General features: G+C 42.9%; 1 protein-coding gene across 3 annotated transcripts in view; it reads left to right on the plus strand.

The window, feature by feature from the left end:
* The window catches only part of CRB1 (crumbs cell polarity complex component 1), a 158,321-nt gene that overhangs the window by 116,998 nt on the left and 19,684 nt on the right, over positions 1 to 21,639 (plus strand). For 2 of the 3 annotated variants that reach the window (XM_074961174.1, XM_074961172.1), the window contains exon 11: positions 5,241 to 5,367. In XM_074961174.1, the coding sequence (XP_074817275.1) occupies positions 5,241 to 5,367 (127 nt within the window). The remainder of the gene's footprint in view (positions 1 to 5,240; positions 5,368 to 21,639) is intronic. The other variant, XM_074961173.1, reaches the window with a different exon arrangement.

Raw genomic sequence — 21,639 nt, forward strand, 5'->3', positions numbered from 1 at the left:
CATACTGAATGGTAACATACCACTGCAATGAGACATTCTACACTTTATTCTCTTTTTTAAATCCTAAATAGCCACTATATTTATTCTCCTTTTTTCCGGGTTGCCAAAATGTTGTAAGGTAAACTAGCGGTGTCTTTCTCTTTGAAGACCTTTAGTAAACTAAATCAGACAGAACACACACAAGATTTATTTTACCAGAACAAATGCAAACTATTTCACATAATGGGATATTAAAAATACACCATCTCCATGATTGATTGGACTGATATTACAGATATTTTCCTTTAAAAGTATAACTAATCTCTAAGAAAGGGTTTGATCTACAACCTATGGAAATCAGTGGTTGTCTTTCCACAGAATGCAATGGACTTTGTGTGAGGACCAAAAGAAAGAATTTGATAGTTGTTAGAGATGGACAAGTTATTCCTCAGTAGAGTTGGTCAAACTGTTTATTGCAAAGAAATTATTCATTGAATTTAGGCTGGGATTTTCAACTTGACTAAGGGACTTATGTTTCCAGCTTCCACTGCTATGGCTCTTTTTCCTGTATGTGAACCAATCTTGATTTATTTTTGTATGTATGAATTCATTTGTATTCGTAAGTATTTGCCAACTAGTTTGATGAATAATTTTTGTTTCAGATTTTTGAGGACTGTAATTGATCCACTAAGTAAGATAGTATTTTTTCTGTTCCTGATTGGTGAATGTAGAAAATTCAAATATGACTGTTTGATATGAAAACCAGCCCTTCCCCAAATGCTTATGCAAACAAACTTGTTGCCATGAATGTTTGCAGTTGGACATGACTTTGGTTAAACTGAACAGCTTTTAGTAATTTGGACGAAAATCCACACACTTACATTTTCAGGAACAGACCAGGTCTTCTAATCAGATGTTATTAAGGCTGGTTAATTGTCCTCACTAAAAATGGGGAAAATGTAGTCACAGCAAAAAATACTGAAGTCATAATTTTAGTTTTAAAAGTTAGTCCTGGCACACTCTTTTAATTACACTCACACTCTTTTAATTAACAGTAAATTGTTTTTTGTGGTGTGTTGTAGCCATGTTGGTCCCAGGATATAAGAGAGACAAGACGGGTGAGGTAATATCGTTTATTGGACCAACTTCTGTTGGTGATGGAGACAAGCTTTTGAGCTACACAGAGCTCTTCTCCAGGTCTGGGAAACATCACATCCACCATAATCTCTCCGCCACCAAGAGGACAGTCCCTGAAATCCAACCACCAAATAGTGATCAAACCCACAGACAAAAGGGGCATTGTCATAGTCCTCAACTATGATGACTACACTGACAAGGCCAACTGACAACTGTTCAACACCACCTATTATAAAGAACTCAGAGACGACCCCATACCACAGTTTACCCAGAAATATATCATCAAATCCTTCCACAAACAACTCCAAGAGAAACTCTACAACCTCATCCCCATGAACCAACCACAGGGACAGTCTACATCCTTTCTGAGATATACAAACAAAGGAACCCAACAGCACTCATCATATCTGGCCACAACACTCTTACTGAAAAAATATCTCAACTCATGGAAGCCATCCTCAAACCATTCACCACCCAAAAGGCCAACTTCCTCTCGGATACAGCCAACTTCCTCCAGAAACTCTGCAACATTAACAACCTTCCACAGAACACCATTCTTGCCACCATGGATGTCACTTCTCTCTAGACAAACATTCCTCACGATGGCATCACTGCCTGCCTCAAATATTTACAAGATAACGAACAACCCTCAGATATCCACCCCAAACATATCGCCAAACTCATCCATTTCATCCTCACTCGTAACAGTTTTACATTTAACAACAACCACTTTGTCCAAACCCTGGGAACATCCCAATATACCAACCTCTTCATGGGCCACTTTGAAGAAGAATTTCTGGACAATGCACCATGAAATCTATGATATCCCTTGATGATCTTTTTATCTTTTGGACAGATGACCTAAACTCCCACATAGACTTCCACCACAGCTTCAACCACCAACCATCCATTAAACTCTCTCTAGAACACTCCCACACTAGCATCAACTTCCTGGATGCCATGATCAGCTTCAGCAATGGAACCCTACAGACAATTATATACAAGAAACCCATAGACCACCGCACCTATCTTCACAGGTCCAGTAACCATCCCAAACATACCAAGAAATGTGTTATCTAAGCCATAGACTGGTGCCTCCCCATACTGGGAAGGGGGCACAATCTAAAGGGGAGGACACGTGACCTCCCCATGTGTCTCCTCCACACCCCACCCCTGCCGGGGGCCTGCACACTCTGCCTGCCACCTTCCCCCCACCAAGTTATCTGTGGGGGGAAGGGGCTCTGTCCTTCCACTGCGCCGGCTTCTCCCCCGGCACGTTCAGCCGCCCTGCCTGCTGCTCTGTGCAGTGAAGCAGCTGCCTGAGAGAGATCCTGGTTGGGACAGGTGCCATGCATGCTGGGTATTGGGAGAAATGGGGCTCTGGCTCGCTCATCCCCTGTCCCCAGAAGCCAAACCTGGGTGGGAGGCAACCCGCCGCTGCTGCAGGCAGCTACTGCGCTGCACCAGGCAGCTTCCCAGCAGCTAGAAGAGGCTCTGGCCCTGCCCCTTCTGTTCCCCACCTGGGCCAGCTGCTGAGGGGGCTCTTGACCCTGCCTGCTCCCCCCAATGTGTCACCTCTGTCTGCAGCCAGGCTGTCAGATACCACAGAATATGCTCCAAGGAGAAAGCCAGGGATATAAACCTTACCACACTTAAAATTGCCTTCAGCAAATGAGGACATTCCACCAGAGAAGTAGGTCACATCCTGGATTGGGCTCCCCAAATACCCCAAGAGAACCTGCTTCTATACACAAATAAAATCCTGTACACCTCTAGTTGTCACCTACCACCCCACACTGGAACCCATATGGGGAATCATCAAACAGTTAGAACCCTTACTCCATGGGGACCACATCCTGAAAGAAATTTTACCTGAAGCCCCACTTCTGGCCCACAAACAACCTGCCAAGCTCATCATCAGAAGTAAGCTCAAAATCAAATCAAAGGGGCACCAGACCCTGCCAGAACAACAGATGCAAACCTGCAGACATATCTCCACCATTATGGCGATCAACTCCCCCCACAACACATCTTTCAAGATTCATGTTTCCTACACATCCCTATCACACAATGTGGGATACCTCATCCAATGCACTAAATGCCCCAGTATCAACTATGTGGGTGAAACAAGACAATCACTACACTATTGAATGCACTTATACAAAAAAATGATAAAAGACAAAAAACTCCCTGTCACCTGTGGGAGAACACTTTTCACAAAGTGATTGCTCTATAACTGACCTCACAGTCCACACCCTCAAAGGAACCTTGCACAACACCTTCAAAAGATGAGTCTGGGAGCTCATATTCATCACTTTGCTAGATACTAAAAATCATGGTCTGAACAGAGACACTCATAGGTGCCAACTCTGTGGGTGTTCCAGCCCTGGAGCACCCACAGAAAAAATTAGCGGGTGCTCAGCACCCACCAGCAGCCAAGCTCCTCCCTCCCCCCAGTGCCTCCCGCACACCATGGATCAGCTGTTTCACAGCATGCAGGAGGCGCTGGGAGGGAGATGGAGGAGCGGGGACAGGGTGCGCTCAGGGGAGTGGCAGAAAGAGGTGGGGAAGAGGCAGGGTGGAGCATTGGGGGCAGGGGGTGAGTGGGAGTGGGGGTGGGTGTTTGGGGTAAAGGGTGGAGTGGGGGCAGGGCCTGGGGCTGAGCAGGGATTGAGCACCCCTGGGGAAACTTGGAAGATGGTGCCTGTGGAGACACTAGATTTATGGCTTATTACAACAATCTGTAACCCTCTTAAACTTCCCACTCAGCCTTCTCACCATATGACTGGAGAGGTATTAATGGGCCACTTAACCTTGAATGTTCCTTGAAATATGTGTTAACTACTTATGCTAAACAATCTGTTCCACCTTGTATTTAGCTGTGACACTCTGGGTATGTCTACACTGCAATTAGACACCTGCAGCTGGCCCATGCCAGCTGACTTGGTACCACTGGGCTTGGGCTAATGGGTTGCTTTATTGTTGTGTAAACATTTGGACTTGGGCTGCACCCTGAGTTCTGGGACCCTCCCACCTCAAAAGGTCCTAGAGCCCAGGCTCCAGTTTGTCTCCCAACATCTACACTACAATTAAATAGTCCTTTAGCCCAAGCCCCACAACTCCAAGTCCGTTGGCCTGGGCCAGGGTCAGGTTTTTAATTGCAGTGTAGACATTCGCTCTGAGTACATTTCCCAGACTTGAAGAAGAGCTCCATGTAGCTTGAAAGCTTGTCTCTCTCACCAACCGAAGTTGGTCCAATACAAGATATTACCTCATCCACCTCATCTCATTAATAAATTATTTGTCATGAGAAGTGGGATAGCCCCTATTTTATAATAAATATTATTTGAAACCATTAAATAATATTTAACTAAGCCTTTAAAATCTGATACAATGCTACACTTGACATACTATATTTCCTGGTATTATGGTCCTCAACTAGGCCAGCAGAAGAATGCTATTAGGAGTCTAATGGGATTTCTAGTAGGCAATAGGTATTTGGATGCTTTGGATACGTAGGACTTAGACATATGAATAGATGATCACAATGGTCCCTGCTAACTGCGGGATCTATGAATCGATGAAAATGTGCATTTTTGTGACTTAGGGCCCAATTGTTCAAGATGCAAAGTGCCTTAAACTCTCATGGACATCAGTAAGAGTGGAGGGAGCACAGTTCTCTACAGAAGGTAGCCAAGACCAGCCTCTAAGCATATGTCTACTCAGGGATAAAAGACCCGTGGCACATCTGCGGCTGGCCTGGGTCAGCTGACTTGGACACATAGGGCCCGGGCTGCAGAGTTAAAAATTGCTGTGTAGACCCTCAGGCTTGCCTAGAAACCAAGGTCTGGGACCCTCCACCCTCACAGGATTTTTCATCCCTGTGTAATCAGCCTAAGTCACAAATGCCCATTTTACATGCCAAAGTGCCAATGTGAGCATCAAAATGCCACAGATATGGGATTTCCCATTTTTGTACCTATATGTGAAAACAACACAAGGCATCAAAGATGTAAGTGTAGCTGGTAATGTCTGTTATTTTCAAGACAGTGAGAAACCCTTGTCCGTTTAATGTTATCTAGTTGCTACCACAGTTGCTTAGCGCTTTTGGTCTTTTACTGTAGGTGTGAAACAGACATTGATGAGTGCAACTCTGATCCATGCATGAATGGAGGCCTCTGCCAGAACCTACTTAACAAATACCAGTGCATCTGTGATGTAAACTATGCTGGCGACCACTGTGAGGTAGATGTAAGCGACCTCTCCTTTTTTGTCTCTTTATTATTGTGGCAGAATCTCTTTCAGCTTCTCTCCTACCTTATTCTGCGAATGGATGATGATCCAGCAGTTGAGTGGGGTGAACAGGAAGATTATTAGCAGTCTGTACACTCTTCGTATTTTAAAGCCATTGAAACACAATGGAAGATGCCTTGAATGAACAGGAAACTAGTTTAGCACTCAGAAAAGCAATAAGAACCATATTTTTAAAATCATTTACCAATGTTTTGAACATATTAAAATATTTTATTGTAAATAATTAATTCTCCAACTATGGCTTTAAATGCAGAAGCTAAGTTTCTAAGTAGCATCATATTTCTTTGTATTATTTTGTGTAAAAAATGAGAGATAGAACTTTCCAAAGTAAACATTCAGATCTTGGTTCTCACCTATTTAGGAATCATTTTCACTCTACTTTGGTTCCTTTGCTTAATTTTGGAACAGATGCTAGTAGATAGTGAATATCAGTCTGAAAATACTGCTTTAACCCATTTCTACTGGGGTATTGCATGGTGCATGGTCTCTAGGTTTCTTACAGTGCAATACGTAAGACTACTCCATGGCGAGATATTCTAAGAGCTCAGGGTGAAATCCAGGCTCCACTGAAGTCAGTAGCAAAGATCCCATCAACTTCAATGAGACCAGGATTTCACCCTTAAAATGTAAATATATCACATCCCACATTATTCACAGCTGTTGATTTAGAAGTTTGGTTCAATGTCTGTGGAATCAGATATGTCATAACAGTGAACAATGTGAAACTATTTTGGATAAACCACTGGCAATATACCAAGCCCTGTCCTGTTGGAATCAATGGAAGAATTGTCTTTGATTTCACTGGGAGTAGGATTAGGACTACTATCTGTACATTTCATTTGAATAAAAAGTTCACTTGATTAAAACAAAATGCAACTATTCTATGAATTCACATGGAATGGGTTTCAAACATGCACCATGGTATGAATTTATTCATTTTAACCAAAGGTCCAGTGAAGATATCATATTTCAAATCCACAGGCAGAATTTGTTAGTTGCAATATTGCTACCACTTTAAGTAGATCTATTTTATCTGTGAACTGAGAATGTCAGTACTGTAATACATAATTCCAGGCAGAGGAATATGCTTATTTTTCACTTCAGGAATCAATCACCTTGCTCACTGATGGGTTGTGCATGGTTATCCTTAATGAATGAGGATTAAGTGCATGATATTGCTCACCATTGTAGATCAGGCCTAATTCAGCAGAGTACTTAGACACGTACTTGGCTTTGAGCACACAAGTAAGTTGAAGTCAATGGGATTTAATCACTTGCTTAAATTTAGTCACCTCCTTTAGTACCTGGCTGAATCTGGGACAATATGTTCATCTCGTACTTTGTTCTTTCTGGGCAGAGTTTTACAGGACAAGTACATTAATGAATTGTGCAGTTGTTCATTTGAGTATTATTACTCATGTTATATTAGTACAGTGTCCAGACCTACAAACACACATTTGAGTAGTCCCCTTGAGTTCAGTATTCACAAGAATAAGTGTTTACAGGTCTGTGTTTCATTATTATTAAGTGATGTGGCAGAGTTATGGGATGAAGGCAGTTATGGGAAAGAGATCTTTATTAAGTATGCTGAGGCTCTACAGTTTGAGAGAGACAGCAGCTTGGCTTCTGCTTCAATCCCTAAGCCCCTTGGGGTACATCTACATAGGGATAAAAGACCCGTGGCACTGCTGCAGCTGGCCCTTGTGAGCTGAATTGGGCTCACAAGGCTCGGGCTCAGGGGCTAAAAATTGCTGTGTAGATGTTCGGGCTTGGGCTAATGCCTGAGCTGTGGGACTCTTCACCCTCACAGAGTCCCAGAGCTCAGGCTCTAGCCTGAGCCCAAGAGTCTACACAGCGATTTGTCAGCCCCAGAGCCTGAGGCCTGAGAGCCCAAGTCAGCTGATCTTGGCCAGCCAGGGTTTTTTATCCCTGTGTAGACGTGGCCTAAGTGTCACATGCATCACATCCCAAAACTGACACCGACTCTCTTTCTCAGATTCTATTCAGTATTGTATGTGTGTGCAAAATGCTGTTATTTGTCTCTGTTACATGTAGCATGTTAATGTCTCAAGGAGCTGCCCTGGTCTGAAAACTTAAGTGTAATACATTGCTGTATAATAACTGTATTACACCAAGATAATCTCTTTATCATCTTTCTTTTACTAGAGAAATGCCTGAGGTAATTTTGCTGTTGATCTCCTGTAAAAATGTTTTATTCCTCTCTTGTGATTTATACATAACCACACTTCTGTGAATAGAATATAACAAAATATGTTTCATATTGCAGATGAAATTATTGTAGCAATATAAAAACATAAACACTAAGTGTTTTATTATGTATACTATTGGATTATTTTAGATCAGACTAGAATTATTTGGATGATATGCCTTTTAGCCAGTTTAGACTATGGAGGCAAGCAAATATTCAAGTAATGGTATTACACTTATACAACATAGGCCCCAATTTGGCAAAATACTTTGGCACATACCTAACTTTAAGCACATGCTTAAATTAGAACTGATTAAAAAAATTATATGGAAAGTTTTCCCACTGAAAAATCTGGTTTAACTGAAACTAACACTTTTCACAACAAAATGACAAATAGGACCACCATTTTGATTTGCCTACAGGAAATGTCAAAATGAAAATTTTCATTTGAATCAACACTTCGATGTTTTGGTTTCAAAATTCCAAAAGTAAACAAAAATAGTTCATTTCATTTTGACTTAAAATGTAATTTTCTTTTGGCATCTTGAAACTGAAAAAGAAAAACAAAGCATTTTATGTTGAAATGTCAGTTCAAAATGGCAATTTTTATTTTGTTTTGATTTAAACTGTTGTTTTGGTTTTATTGAAACCAAAACATGAAAACAAAATGACATTTCAAGTCAAAATGAACATTATCATACTGTTTCAAGATGTTAATCTGAAACAAAAACATTTAATTTGAAACTTTCAGCAGGAAATCTGAAATTTTTCAACTGAAAAATTTCTAACCAAGATTTTTTGTTCAAAATTTTGCACAGGAAAAATTTTGGTTTTCCAAGCAGCTCTCGCTTAAATCCCATTGAAATTAATGGGAGTTAAACACCTGATTAAGTGCTTTGTTGCATAGCGAAGTCTGCTGAACATCATGCCACAAAGCTGTCTCAGACAATTGATTTCAGTTTGCTCTTAGTGAAAAGGAAAGCTGGGGAAAGAGATACATCTTATATTAGTGTTCCTAGCATACTGTATTTATAATGCACCAAACAAGAAATGAAAACCAAAGAATATATACATGTATACAGATTTCAAACACACTATTTCCTCAATTCTAGAAATGTTGAAACGCATAGATATATACATTATACCATACATATTATATATGTATTACATGTTACATAAAAAGTTACACATTTCAAATATATTAAATAGCAGTGCAGCAGTCCCCGGTTCTCTCCCCCTGTTTACATATCACTAATGCCACTATATGCACTGGGATTGTAAATGACTTCTTTCCTTCCTCTAATGACTTGTCATCATGAAACATTTCTTGATTCAGAACTGCTGCTCTTTCCTCTTTGTACTTCTGTATTCTCAACTACATTGTGTGTGTACATAGCTTTCCCATCGTTATACACAAAATAAACCTTCTGCCTTTGTCTCTTTATGTATACTTTTCATTTTTCTGCTGAGAACTGCTTTCATTTGCTTTAAGCGTACCATGATTTCTGAATGTTTACACTTCACTCGTGTGTTACACAAACATATAAACCGTAGCTCTTCTGCACTGTCATGATACCCTTTTAACATACGCGGCCACTTAAACATCTCTTCAGACTGATGCCATTTAGTCAGAGGGGCATTATTCTGCACCCCAGGACAAGTGTCCTTTATTTCTTATTCCAGAATATATTGGATGCCTCCTATTTTGATATCACCAAATGTCATCAGCAAAAGCATTCACTTGGGACTTCCCTATTTAAACCTGAACCCTGCTCTTCCCCAAGTTTCTGATGCTGGAAGTTTGCTATGTTTTAGTGTAACAGCTATAAACAAAGTATGCCGTGGGTTTTAAAGGAGTAGCACACAATGAGGGAACAATAGCTGATATAGTGTATGCCAGATAACACAAACTAGTCCAAATAATTACTAGGGTCTTTACAGCAACATCAAGATGTGTAAATAATTGAATATGTCCAGATTCCTTACTTACTTACTCTATTTTTCAGTTATTGTTCTATTAAAATATATGGGATTCCAGTAAAATTATTTTAAGGTAATAGAGAGAAGAGATGAATGGCAGAAAGTGTCCATAGATACTGTGCATTTGATTCAGACAGCTTAAAGTGACCCACAAAGGATTTTTAAAGAACTGAGCTTTGTTCTTTTATGTTTCTTTCTTAAAAGCTTTTTGAAGAAAGAAAAGCAAAAAAACCAAAAGATGATTTTTTTGGTCTTCTTTTCTTTTTACTTTAGAAATTCAGGCTTCATCTACTCTGGAAGACTGTGTGGTGACTAGAAAACTATTGAAATTATGAAATCCCAAGAGACCAAAATCTGAGTACTTCAGAAAGGCAGGGATTTTTAGTCAAACCATTAAAAAAAAATTTAATTACTTTGTTAACCCCCATTTACTTTCAACATCCTAATAAGGATGGGGTTAGGATGTCTTTGTTAAAGTGTAAACATACCATCCCCTTCTATTAAGATATGATAGCCTATAGAATACATCTCTGGGGCTACCCCATAAACAGGTTTCCAGTGAAACCAGGGGAGAGCAGACTTCATAGTTCAAGGTTTAAAAAGTACGATTTAAAAAAAATTATAAATATCATATAAAATAAGCTTAACAAAGTAATTTTTTTTAAAAAAAAGGAAACTCCACTGCAGGACACCTGTAAAGGGGCACAGCTAAGAAAGCAAACAGAACATATAGCTGCATGTGTCAGGAGTAAAAGCACCACAATGTACTTAATTACACATGATTTCAGAGACTTTTTGAGGATTTAAGAGGCTCCCTCCGCCTTGCAGAAAAAGACTTATAGACATGTAGACTTTAAAGCCGGAAGGGACCATCATGATCATCTAGTCTGACCTCCTGCACATCGCAGGTCATAGAACCTCACCCAACCTTCTTCTGCAATAGGCCCATAACTAGCTGAGTTACTGAAGTCCTCAATCTTGATTTAGAAACTTCAAGTTACAGAGAACCCACAATTTACGCTAGTTCAAACCAGCAATTGACCTGTGCCTCACGCTGCAGAGGAAGGCGAAAACTGCTCAGGGTCTCTGCCAATCTGAGGTGGGGGAAAATTGCCTCCTGGCCCTTTACATGGCTATCAGAGTCTAAGTCTTCCACAGATCTCAGCTCTTGCTATTTGATTACAAGTCTCATGATATTTCATGTTTTGTTTGAAGCCCAGCTCCTGGAGACAATTGCTTATGTGACAATCTCAGCTTTCATTTTTTTAAAAAGAGCAAGTTCAGAAAAGGGTGTGAAAATGTGATCCAAGTACCTCTAAAGGCTCAGAAACCAGAGGAGAAATAAAAATAATTTAAATTAAAAAGATAATTTTTAAAGAACCCTCATGATTTTTTAACATTAAAGGTTGGTGACATCTGATCTCTTTTCTCCACTATGTGCTCTTAAGGTATGATTTCCCTCACCCGATACAAGTAACAAACGCTCACAGAAGACAGTGGGTAATGGGATGCAAATGGACCCTAGGATTCAAAGGGAAAGTAAGATTTCTGTCAAGTAGGGAGAAGGAACCATTACTGGTGGTAATGGGGATGGGAGGAGGACTCCGTATTTGCAGTGAAAAATTATTTAAGATTCCTACATCAAGAACATGTTACAAAACCATCAACATGATGGAATCAGTATAGCTCCAAAGTAGTGCTAGTTGCATTGGCAGCATGGTATTCAATAAAATATTATCTGAAATATACCTCCAGGAACTTAGCATAAGGTGGGGTTTGGCTGGTCATTTTAATTTATATTGCCGTAGTGCCCAAAGGCCCCATTAAGAATGAGAGCACATTGTGCTATGTAATCATAGAAATGTAGGACTAGAAGGAACCTCGAGAGCTCATCTATTCGAGCCCCCAGCACTAAGACAGGACCAACCCTGACAGGTGTTTGTTCAACCTGATCTTAAAAAACCTCAAAAGATTGGGATTCCACAACCTCTTGTAGAAGACTATTCCAGAGCTTAACTATCCTGATAGAACATTTTTCCTAATATCTAACTTAAATCTCCCTTGTTGCAGAGTAAGCCTATTACTACTTCTACCGAATACATACACACAAAGGAAAATATGGCCCCTGCCCTAATTAGCTTGCAGTTTTGTTTGTACTTTGGAAAGTTTTCTTGAACAACAACATGGATTGCACCTTTGGCACAGTATTCACTCACAAAAGGTACCCTGATTGTACATGTACAAGTAATGCAGAAGTGGTGGCTGGATTCATGACACAGAGTTTAAGTTCTGCGTTATGATGGCTAGAGTTCCCCTCCTCCCTCACACACACCATTGCTACTTTCATAACCTCTTCCAGCTGGTACCACTTCACCCTCCTGAGCAAATGGACAAGTGCCACATGCTGCATGGTTACACGTCAGATTAAATTTCATTAAAATACACTAATAAGCATGTATGATATGTTCAATATTGAGTCCAGATTCAACAAAAACTCTGGCTTCCATAGGGTGGAAGCTTGGGACTGTGATGGAATCTGCCCCTTAGTGATTAGTTAACATATTCATTAACTGCAAGTGTTAGTAATATGAATGTATCTAATGATACTTATTTACAATAATTAATGCCTGATGTCTCATGAATAATGTAATCGCCAGCTATTTGCATTTTCATACTTATGCAGTTATTCATGAGTAATTATCATATTGACTAAAAAGCATGGACATCAGGAAAGTAACAACTATATCATCTTCTCAATGTTCACTTTTCTCTCTGCTCACCTGTCAACCCTCCCTCCCAGGCCACCTTTCTGTCTGGTTCCTGTATAGCATGTTGTTAATGCAGAAGGAGATACAATGTATTTTCTTTTTTAAGAGTTTTAATGCAATGCTTTGATAAATATGGGCCCAGTCAGTCACACATGGTTTCAGACTGAGCCAGCAACTCGTCTGGTGGCCCCAGTAAGATTCTGCAGCTTGTCAGCTTCCACTGAAAAAGAAAAGCTTCTAACCCTTAGGGTGGCAAAGAAAACTTCCCAAACCTTAAAAGATGTCTTTGCATCTCCAGATAGCCTGATAATTCTCAGAGGGATTTGGCCTTCAGGATTTTGTTCTCTGGGAGTTTGCTTTGGTCCAACGATTTGAACACACAAACCTAAATAGACTAGACTGGGAATGGAAACAGAACCCAAGAACTTATGTGAGTTCTATTCCTGGCTCTTACACTGGCTCCTGCTGTGCACACGCAGAAGTTGTGTAACTGCTCTAACTGTTCCCTCATCTGTAAAATGAAAACACCAGCGATGCCAGCACTTGCAATTTAATCTTCAGAACCTTAGTGTTGCTAAAGCCCCAACTCCAACACAAGAATCTCCACTTTCACAAGTTTCTAGCCCTCCTGGGTACGAAGAAAAACTTGAAAAACGTGAACCCTAAAGGTTGAAAAACCAGAAAGCAAATAAAAAGAGCTCCAAATTTATTATATTTTTAAATGTCATGATTTTAAAGCCAATCTCATGATGGTCAAATGGCCTAACTCATGATTTTTGAATGCATGGGGCTGGCAATACTGGGATAATAATATTCACCTGCCTATTTCAGAGGACGTTGTAGATAAATTCATGCTTGTTCAGCGCACTGAAAGTTAAAAGCACAAGGGGCTTGATTTTCAGATGTGTGAAGCAACCACAATTTCACTTGAAGTCGATAGGAGCTCAGGAACACTGAAAAGCTGGTCCTAAGTGTTTTTGATTTCAGAAGGTTGCTGGCGAGTCTTCCATTTTTGGACTGCAGCCCTGGATTTCACACAGGAAATGGTGTTGCTGAAGAACCTGCAGTTAAAAGTATCAAGTTGGGGGCCTGCCTACTGGTACTATTTGTAGTATTGGAAATAGGCAGATGTAGGCCCACCCCCAACTAAAGGCCCAGCCCCTCAATTAATGGGGAGGAACCACTTAGCCCAAGCTACAATTGAATACTTGAGACAACAAATGAAAAAACAGGAGCAGGAGTAAAGTCAAAGGTTGAAAATCAGGGATCCAGAGGGGGAAACCAAGCAGAGAACCCACAGCAGCACCCACTGCTCCTCAAAGACATCTAGGGAATCAATGGACACTGAACATAAAAATGGCCATATTGGTTCAGGCCAATAGTCCGTCTAGCCCAGTATCCTGTCTTCCGACAGTGGCCAATGCCAGATGCTTCAAGGGGAAATGAACAGAACAGGACAATCATCAAGTGAGCCATTCCCTGTCATCCAGTCCCAGCCTCTGGCAGTCAGAGGCTTAGGGACACCAAGAGCATGGGGTTGCATCCCTGACCATCTTGGCTAATAGTCATTGATGGGCCTGTCCTCATGAATTTATCTAGTTCTTTTTTAATCCAGTTTTGGCCTTTACAGCATCCCCTGGCAACAAGTTCCACAGGTTGACTGTGTATTGTATGAAGGAGTACTTCCTTTTGTTTGTTTTAAACCTGCTGCCTATTAATTTCACTGGGTGACCCCTAGTTCTTGTGTGATATGAGGAGATAAATAACACTTCCTTATTCAGTTTCTCCACACCATTATATCATATCCCACCCTTAGTTATCTATTTGCCAGGCTGAACAGTTCATCTGTTTACTCTCTCCTCATATGGAAGCTGTTCCATTCTCTGCACCTTTTCCATTTCTAATATATCTTTTTTAGATGGGGTGACCAGAACTGCACACAGTACTCAAGGTGTGGGCGTACTATGAATTTATATAGCGGCATTATGATATTTACTGTCTTATGATCTATTCCTTTCCTAATGGTTCCTAACTTTCTGTTAGCTTTTTTGAATGCTGCAGCACACTGAGCATATGTTTTCAGAGAACTATCCATGATGACTCCAAGATTTCTGTCTTGTGGTAACAACTAATTTAGACGTCATCATTCTGTAGGTATAGTTGGGATTATGTTTTCCAATATGCATTATTTGCATTTATCATCATTGAATTTAATCTGCCATTTTGTTGCCCAGTCCCCCAGTTTTGTGAGATCCCTTTGTAACTCTTTGCAATCTGCTTTGAACTTAACTACATTGAGTAATTTCATATCAGAGGAATTCTGCCTGGAGGATTGATTGGGCAAGGGACTGAAAATAAGCCCCACAGAGCATTCCCTCCACCTTGTTCAGGCTCCTCCTCCTGGAACGATGGATGGCCACCTTGGCCAGCCCCAGGAGGAGAAGCTTCCACAACTTTGGTGGGGGGGGGGCTAACGGATGGGGTGTTCATAGGCCAGGCTGTGTGAGGAAAAGGGCTGCCCTCACCTTCTAGAGCACATGCCAGGGGATACATGGGGTGGACAGCCCCCTGTGCTGGCTGAGCACCACAGGGTCCCCCCAGTCCTTCCAAGTCTGCTGGTACCAGCCAGGACCAACATCTGGCGCATCAAGGGGGACTCCACCACCTGCAAACGGAGATGAGGAGTATGTAGTATGGGTCGTATGAGAAGGTCCTCCTGCTTGGTGGTTGCTATGGAACTGGGCACTGAAACCAGCTTCCAGATCCTGAGGATGTCCTGGAAAAAGATCAGCAGCTCAGACAGGTCTTGTGGGAGACTTGTCAGGTGAAGATAAAAGAGGTGCCAGCTGTATCAGAGTCCTTGGAGATGGTGGAGGAAGGAAGGCATACACGAGCACATTCCATGCCAGATTACCTAAACGGTAAATAAATCTCTGAAGGGCCTGAAGTGGACCTGACTGTGAATATGAACCAGGCCATAGTCAGAGCCCAGTTGAGCTTGATCAGGCACTCTGCAGAGGCATAAAAAACCCCAACCCCACCGCAAAGTGGAGCCCAAAGCCAAATGCCTGCAGAGTGCCAATAAGATACCTATTATCCACCCTGTCAAATGCCTTCTCCTGGTCCAGGGACAGGAGGGCAAGTGACAGCCCATCCCTACATGCTAGAGCAGGGATGGGCAAAATACAGCCCGTGGGCCAGATGTGGCCTAACATTTCTGTCCAGCCTGCCATGATTAACATTTCTGTCCGGCCTCCTCTACCCCCTCGCGATCTCCAAGTCTGGGCCGCTAAAAGTCCCACAGCACAGTGGTGTGCTCTGGCAGGCTGCCTGCCTGCCGTGGCCCCACACCACTTCTGGAAGCAGCCAGCTGTTACTGGAACATCTCTGCGCACCCCTGGCGGGGGGGAAGTGGCTCCGCATGCTACCCCTAGCACTGTCCTCACAGCTCCCATTGGCCGGTTTCTGGCCAATGGGAGCTGTGGGGGCAGTGCTTGCAGGCAGCACACAGAGACCTGCTGCCCCCCTCCCCTTAAGGGGTGCGCAGAGACATGCCAGCAGCTTCCGGGAGCGGCATGGGGCCAAGGCATGCAGGCAGCTTGCCTGAGCCCTGCTGTGCCACTAGCCAGGAGCCGCCTGTGGTAAGCACCTCCCAACCAGAGCCTGCACCTCACACCCCCTCCCGCACGCCAACCCTCTTCTCCAGGTCAGAACCCCCTCCCACACCCAAACTCCCTCCCAGACCCTGCAATCGCTCCTACATCCCAATCCCCTGCCCCAGCCCAGAGCCCCCTCCTGCACCAAACTCCCTCCCTGAGCCCACACCCCTCACCCTCTCCTCCATCCTGACATTCTGCACCAGCCCGGAGCTCCCTCCTGCACCCAAACTCCCTCCCAGACCCTGCACTCCCTCCATTAATATAGGAGAAATGTGCGGCCCGTGATGACTTACCAAAATTCATGGAGCAACCCCCCTGAAAAAATTATTGCCCACCCCAGTGCTGAAATAAGTTCCAGACCAAATAGAGATTATCAAAGATGGTCCAGCCCAGGACAATGTAGGCCTGGTCAGGGTAGATCATGTCCGCCAGCACAGGCCCCAGCCACAGCAAGATGGCTTTCACTTGTAGTCTGTGCTGAGGAGCAAAACTGCGTGCCAGTTCTTGAGTTTGCAGAGGTCCCCCTTTTTAGGTAGCACAGCATGCCAGCACAAGAGGGGGAGCACCTCATTCCCCAAGGACTTGGCCCAAATGGTGGAAAAGTGTGACCCGAGTACATCCCAAAATGCACAGTAAAACTCCACAGTCAGACAGTCGATGCCCGGAGAATTGTTGGTGGACATCAGATGAAGGGCTTCCAAGACTTCGGCCAGAGTGAGAGTTGCTCTAACTGGTCCTGGTCACCCACACTGATGGAAGGAATTTCAACCACACCACCCTGCAGGCATTGGTGTCCCCTGGATCCGGGGAGAGGAGGGTGGCAGCTGCATCCCCACCAGATCCATGAGGGGATGCTGTCCTCTGCCAAGAGGCAGGGCTCAGCCCTGTTTTCTTCAGGACATAGAAGTAGGAACTGTAATCCATCTCCTGAAGGAGCTGAATGTGAGATTGAATAAAGGTATATGCTATACCTTAATGTGCAAAAATGTTGGTCATTGAGGGCCTGGAGCTCATCCCACTTCTCCTGACACTCACCGCAGAAGTATGGATTCCCAATATTAGCAATCATATGCCTCTTCAGCTCCAAAACCTCCCCCTCCAGCTGCTCTGTCACCACGCACATACTCCAGCTGGCCCCTGGGGTGTAATTGCGGCAGAAGAGCCAGGCACTTACCTTCCCCTTGTTCCACTACCTCTGCACTGAGGGAAAGGTCATCTCTGCCTCCTCCAGGCTAGCCAGAACTTCTGGAAGGACAACTCAAAGCCCACATCCTCTAGCAGGCTGTTATTGAAAAGCCAGTAGGCTGGTCCTGGCCTCTTGGGTATCACAGCCACAGGTGGAAATCTGAGAATGGGGCTGGCCTCATGATGGAGGAGTGGGCCTGCAAGATGCATACTGGTGAGGAAGGGAGAGCAGTCTTAGCAGCACAGTAAGAATAGTTGCATCTGTGGCTTTTATCTTCTGTCCTGCTATGGCATTCTGGAGGGAAAGACTAACATTTAAAGGTGAAATCTTTTAAAAATAGAATTGTTTTCTTAGAATTCTTTCCTGTACTGTTAGGCCTTGTGGGAGCAGGATCCCTGCTTTGACAGAAAGTTAACACTATGGGATCTGGGATGCTAAAAATGTTATCATATGAATGTCCAAAACTGTCATTGTGGTCAGTGGAATTTTGGATAGCCAAGGAATACAGAACTGGCCCTTTCATGTTTAACAAGTGGTTATGGCTTACGAAAGTAACTATGTAAAATTGGCTTCATCTTTCTGTGAGCATTTAAGCCTAGACTATGATATCCCTTCCTCACACTGTGTAGTATCTTACTCTATGTTGTGACAGGGTCGGGCCAGATGGCTATAGGAGAATAATAGAAGGCAGATATATTAGCCCCAGGCTAAGTAGGTCCCTTTTCCCTGGTAAGGTAACAGGGAAGGTTCCAGAACAATCAGGAACCTTCTGGAGACAATTAAGACAGGCTGATTAGAACATCTGCAGCCAATCAAGAAGCTGCTAGAATCAATTAAGGCAGGCTAATCAGGGCACCTGGGTTTTAAAAAGGAACTCACTTCAGTTTGTGGTGTGCGTGTGAGGAGCTGGGAGCAAGAGGCACTAGGAGCTGAGAGTGAGACCGCGGACTGTTGGAGGACCGAGGTGTACAAGCATTATCAGACACTAGGAGGAAGGTCCTGTGGTGAGGATAAAGAAGATGTTGGGAGGAGGCCATGGGGAAGTAGTCCAGAGAGTTGTAGCTGTCGCACAGCTGTTCCAGGAGGCACTCTAGACAGCTGCATTCCACAGGGCCCTGGTCTGGAACCCGGAGTAGAGGGCAGGCCCAGGTTCCCCCCAAATCCTCCCAACTCCTGGTCAGACACAGGAGGAGTCGACCTGGACTGTGGGTTCAGAAAAACGGCCAAGCTGAGGGCTGCCGTGAAGCTCCAAGGCGAGCAAATCCGCCAATAAGCGCAAGACCCACCAAGGTAGAGCAGGAACTTTGTCACAATGTTAAGTCCTATTGATATCAGAATAAGGTACTATCAAACATGTGTAAAGTTATTACAATCTGGCTGTTAGTGAAATAACGAACAATGACTCTGACTGAAATAAGCGTTTACTACTTTTGTTAGCCCTGAAGAGACATCACCACTTTTGGGGGCAGGGGGAAGAGGAGGAGGGGCTTGATTTTGCACCATCAACATAATTGCTAACTCATTGTCACTGCAGAATCTTTATTGTTGCTGATGCATGTGACAGAAAGAACCCAGCTTTGTTCCTGTTCTAGACTGAGCGTGGAGTAGGAAAAAACACATCTTAAGATTTGTAAACTGAGTGGTTCTGCTCTGGAAGTCATTGGAAATATCACAATGCCATTTTTATAGTCACTCTTCAAAGCAGAACAGCCCTTTAATGTCCTTTGTTATTTTTTATTAGTTGCATAGTATTCTCTTGATTTAACCACAGTTGTAAAAAGGATATTGCAAGAAATGTAATATTTAATATGTGCTGTATCTTAATGTGCATAAACATTATGCTGTAAAGACAGTAAAGTTAGCTAATGTGTCATAGCAGTAAAAGACAGGAAAGCTCTCCAAAAGGCCAGCATTACTGCATGCATCAGTGAGAAGCAGTTGAATATTTAATGTGTATGGTAAATATAAGCAGAAAAGGGAGTCAAGATGACATATGATAGCATAACACACTGTAATATAGGAATCAGTTCAAGTACAGCATTCACATAACAGAGTTAGTATTCAGACTAACACATTTTGTCTGTACAACATCCTACTTACATTGCAGTGGCATTGTTTTCCCTTTCCTCACCTTCAAATGTTTTCCTTAGAGACTCACGTTTACATCACACGGGCATTTATTTTAGTAATTTCTCACCTTATAACACATTAATGTAATGCAGCCTTGCATTGTTTATATGTTAAATTTTATATCCTTTTCTCTTATAGTTCATCAGGGTTTAATGTTGTTTTCTCTTTTATCTATTTTTATTACCATTTGCAGACTGAGCCCCTTTGGTGGGGGTTGCTTTAGAAAGACAATTAATTTATATATGTAAATATCACGTATTATTTTTACAATACTCACTCTAATAATTTGTCCATAAAAGCACCAACATTATTTTGCCTTTTCTGTCATCATACGATCATGGATTCAAATATAATTTTCCCAAATCTCTTACGGCTTACACTGACTTTCTAAATCTGCACCGATATTGTATTTTCTTACAGTCTCCCTATACTGCTATTACCTGAGCACCACATCATCACCATCATAAGCTTGCATTAACATTGCTTTTTAAAATCAGTTAAATGAATGGGGGATTTTTGTTGCTCTAAATAGCTTCTGATATCTATGTTCCATAGTATCTATGATCTGTTGTTAATTTTCAGAAATGTTCATTTTTACAATTATGGAAATTAAAAAAAAAACACAGTGCTCCCTCTACAGCAGCATTAATCATCTGCATTTTTCACTTTTAAAAATTCAGATTTTTTTTATTTGCTGGAGAATTGGGCAAAACGCTGTCTGAAACTAGATCCTAAATCTGTACCAATCCAATAAATCACAAATGGCTTAATTCAAAAGCAAACAAACAAAAACCAGCAACTTCACCTTCAAGCTGAAAGCTTGTAGTCCAAGTTTTCACCAGAATGTTAATGAAAAGAACAAGAAAATAGGATATAGGGTAAGGAAAATGCATTTATAATGGAAAACTTAATTCACTTGCAGCTAGGTCATGATGGCTGCAATCTCATCAGGTGGGATGTCTGTCTCATTTATTGAAAATTAAGGATCTGATCCTGCAATGAGCTCTGTATGGATGGACCCCCAGTGAAGCTAATGGGACTGACTGTGGCACAAGGGTCTGCATGGAGCTCACTGCAGGACTAGGGCCAAAGATAATTCTGTCTTTAAGCTACCCTGTTTACTGCCATTTTTTAAAAGGCAAATGGTTTTGCACTCTCTCTCTCTCTCTCTCTCAAATTAAGTCATTGTTAGATGATCCTTTAATAAATGGCAGTTTAAGGTCAGAGGCCAGCTTTTGTAGCTATTGGATCTTGAGCACTTTTGAAAATCTGGCCCCTTCACTTAAGTGCCTAAATGGAAGCTGAGCTCTTGAAATCCAGCCACTTATTTTGGTTCTGAAATGGGAGTGGAGAGTTGGCACCAGTGGTGCTGTGTGAGAGACACTCCCACCCAACACCAGAAGACGTGTCTGCACCAAGGCAAATGGTGGTATTGAGCTTAACTATGGTGTCTGCCACTAAAGCAGTGACTGTCCCAAGGGGTGCACCTGTATTGAGAAGTCCTTCGGTGCTGGGCCCAGCATCAGCCTCAACTCCACTGTCTGCAGCCTGTGAGGTGCTTCCCGCCCCCGTCCCCCCGGGTGGCTCTGACACAAAGGGCACAGTGGAGGATGAGGAGGAAGAAGCTATGGACTGGAGGACTCCTGCACCAATGGAGAGTCCAGGACTGGAAGACAAAGCCAATCTGATGCCGCTTGATATGTGGCCGGCATGGAGACAGTCGGCACTGGTGCCAATGCTGTCAGCACTGGACTCAGTGGATACCTCATGGCCAGAACCAGAGGTGACAGTAGAGGCTCTCAGTGAGCTCAGCATGGTACCAGGGAGCAGTTAGATGGACCAGCTCCCTCCTGCATGCTGTGAGATGTATGGTGCCAGTCAGCACTACTGTTGGAAGAGGATATAGAGTCTGCTTGAGCCCTGGAATGGTCCAGGTTGGATTTGTGGGACCTCTTCCTCGGTGTACCCTAGGAAAGTGAATGTCTTCTTCTCCACCAGGGGAACGCAAACATGGAGGGGCCTCACTAGCTGGATCCACAGTCAACCGTTGATCAGATGCGGCCCTCGGGGCCAAAGTAGGCCTCATGGCCTGCTCCAAATGGTGCTGGTTCAACCCTAAGTCCCTTGCCACCTGAGTCCTCTTTGTAAATGACTTACAGATAGAGCACCCCTCCTTGATGTGTTCCTCGCCGAGGCACAACAAGCACCTCGTGTGGGGAATCACTATCGGGGATAGCCCCCCAATGTGACAGACAATGCTTGAACCCTGATGAGGGC

The sequence above is a fragment of the Natator depressus genome, chromosome 8 (assembly GCF_965152275.1).
Source record: "Natator depressus isolate rNatDep1 chromosome 8, rNatDep2.hap1, whole genome shotgun sequence".
In the NCBI taxonomy this organism is placed as follows: Eukaryota; Metazoa; Chordata; order Testudines; family Cheloniidae; genus Natator; species Natator depressus.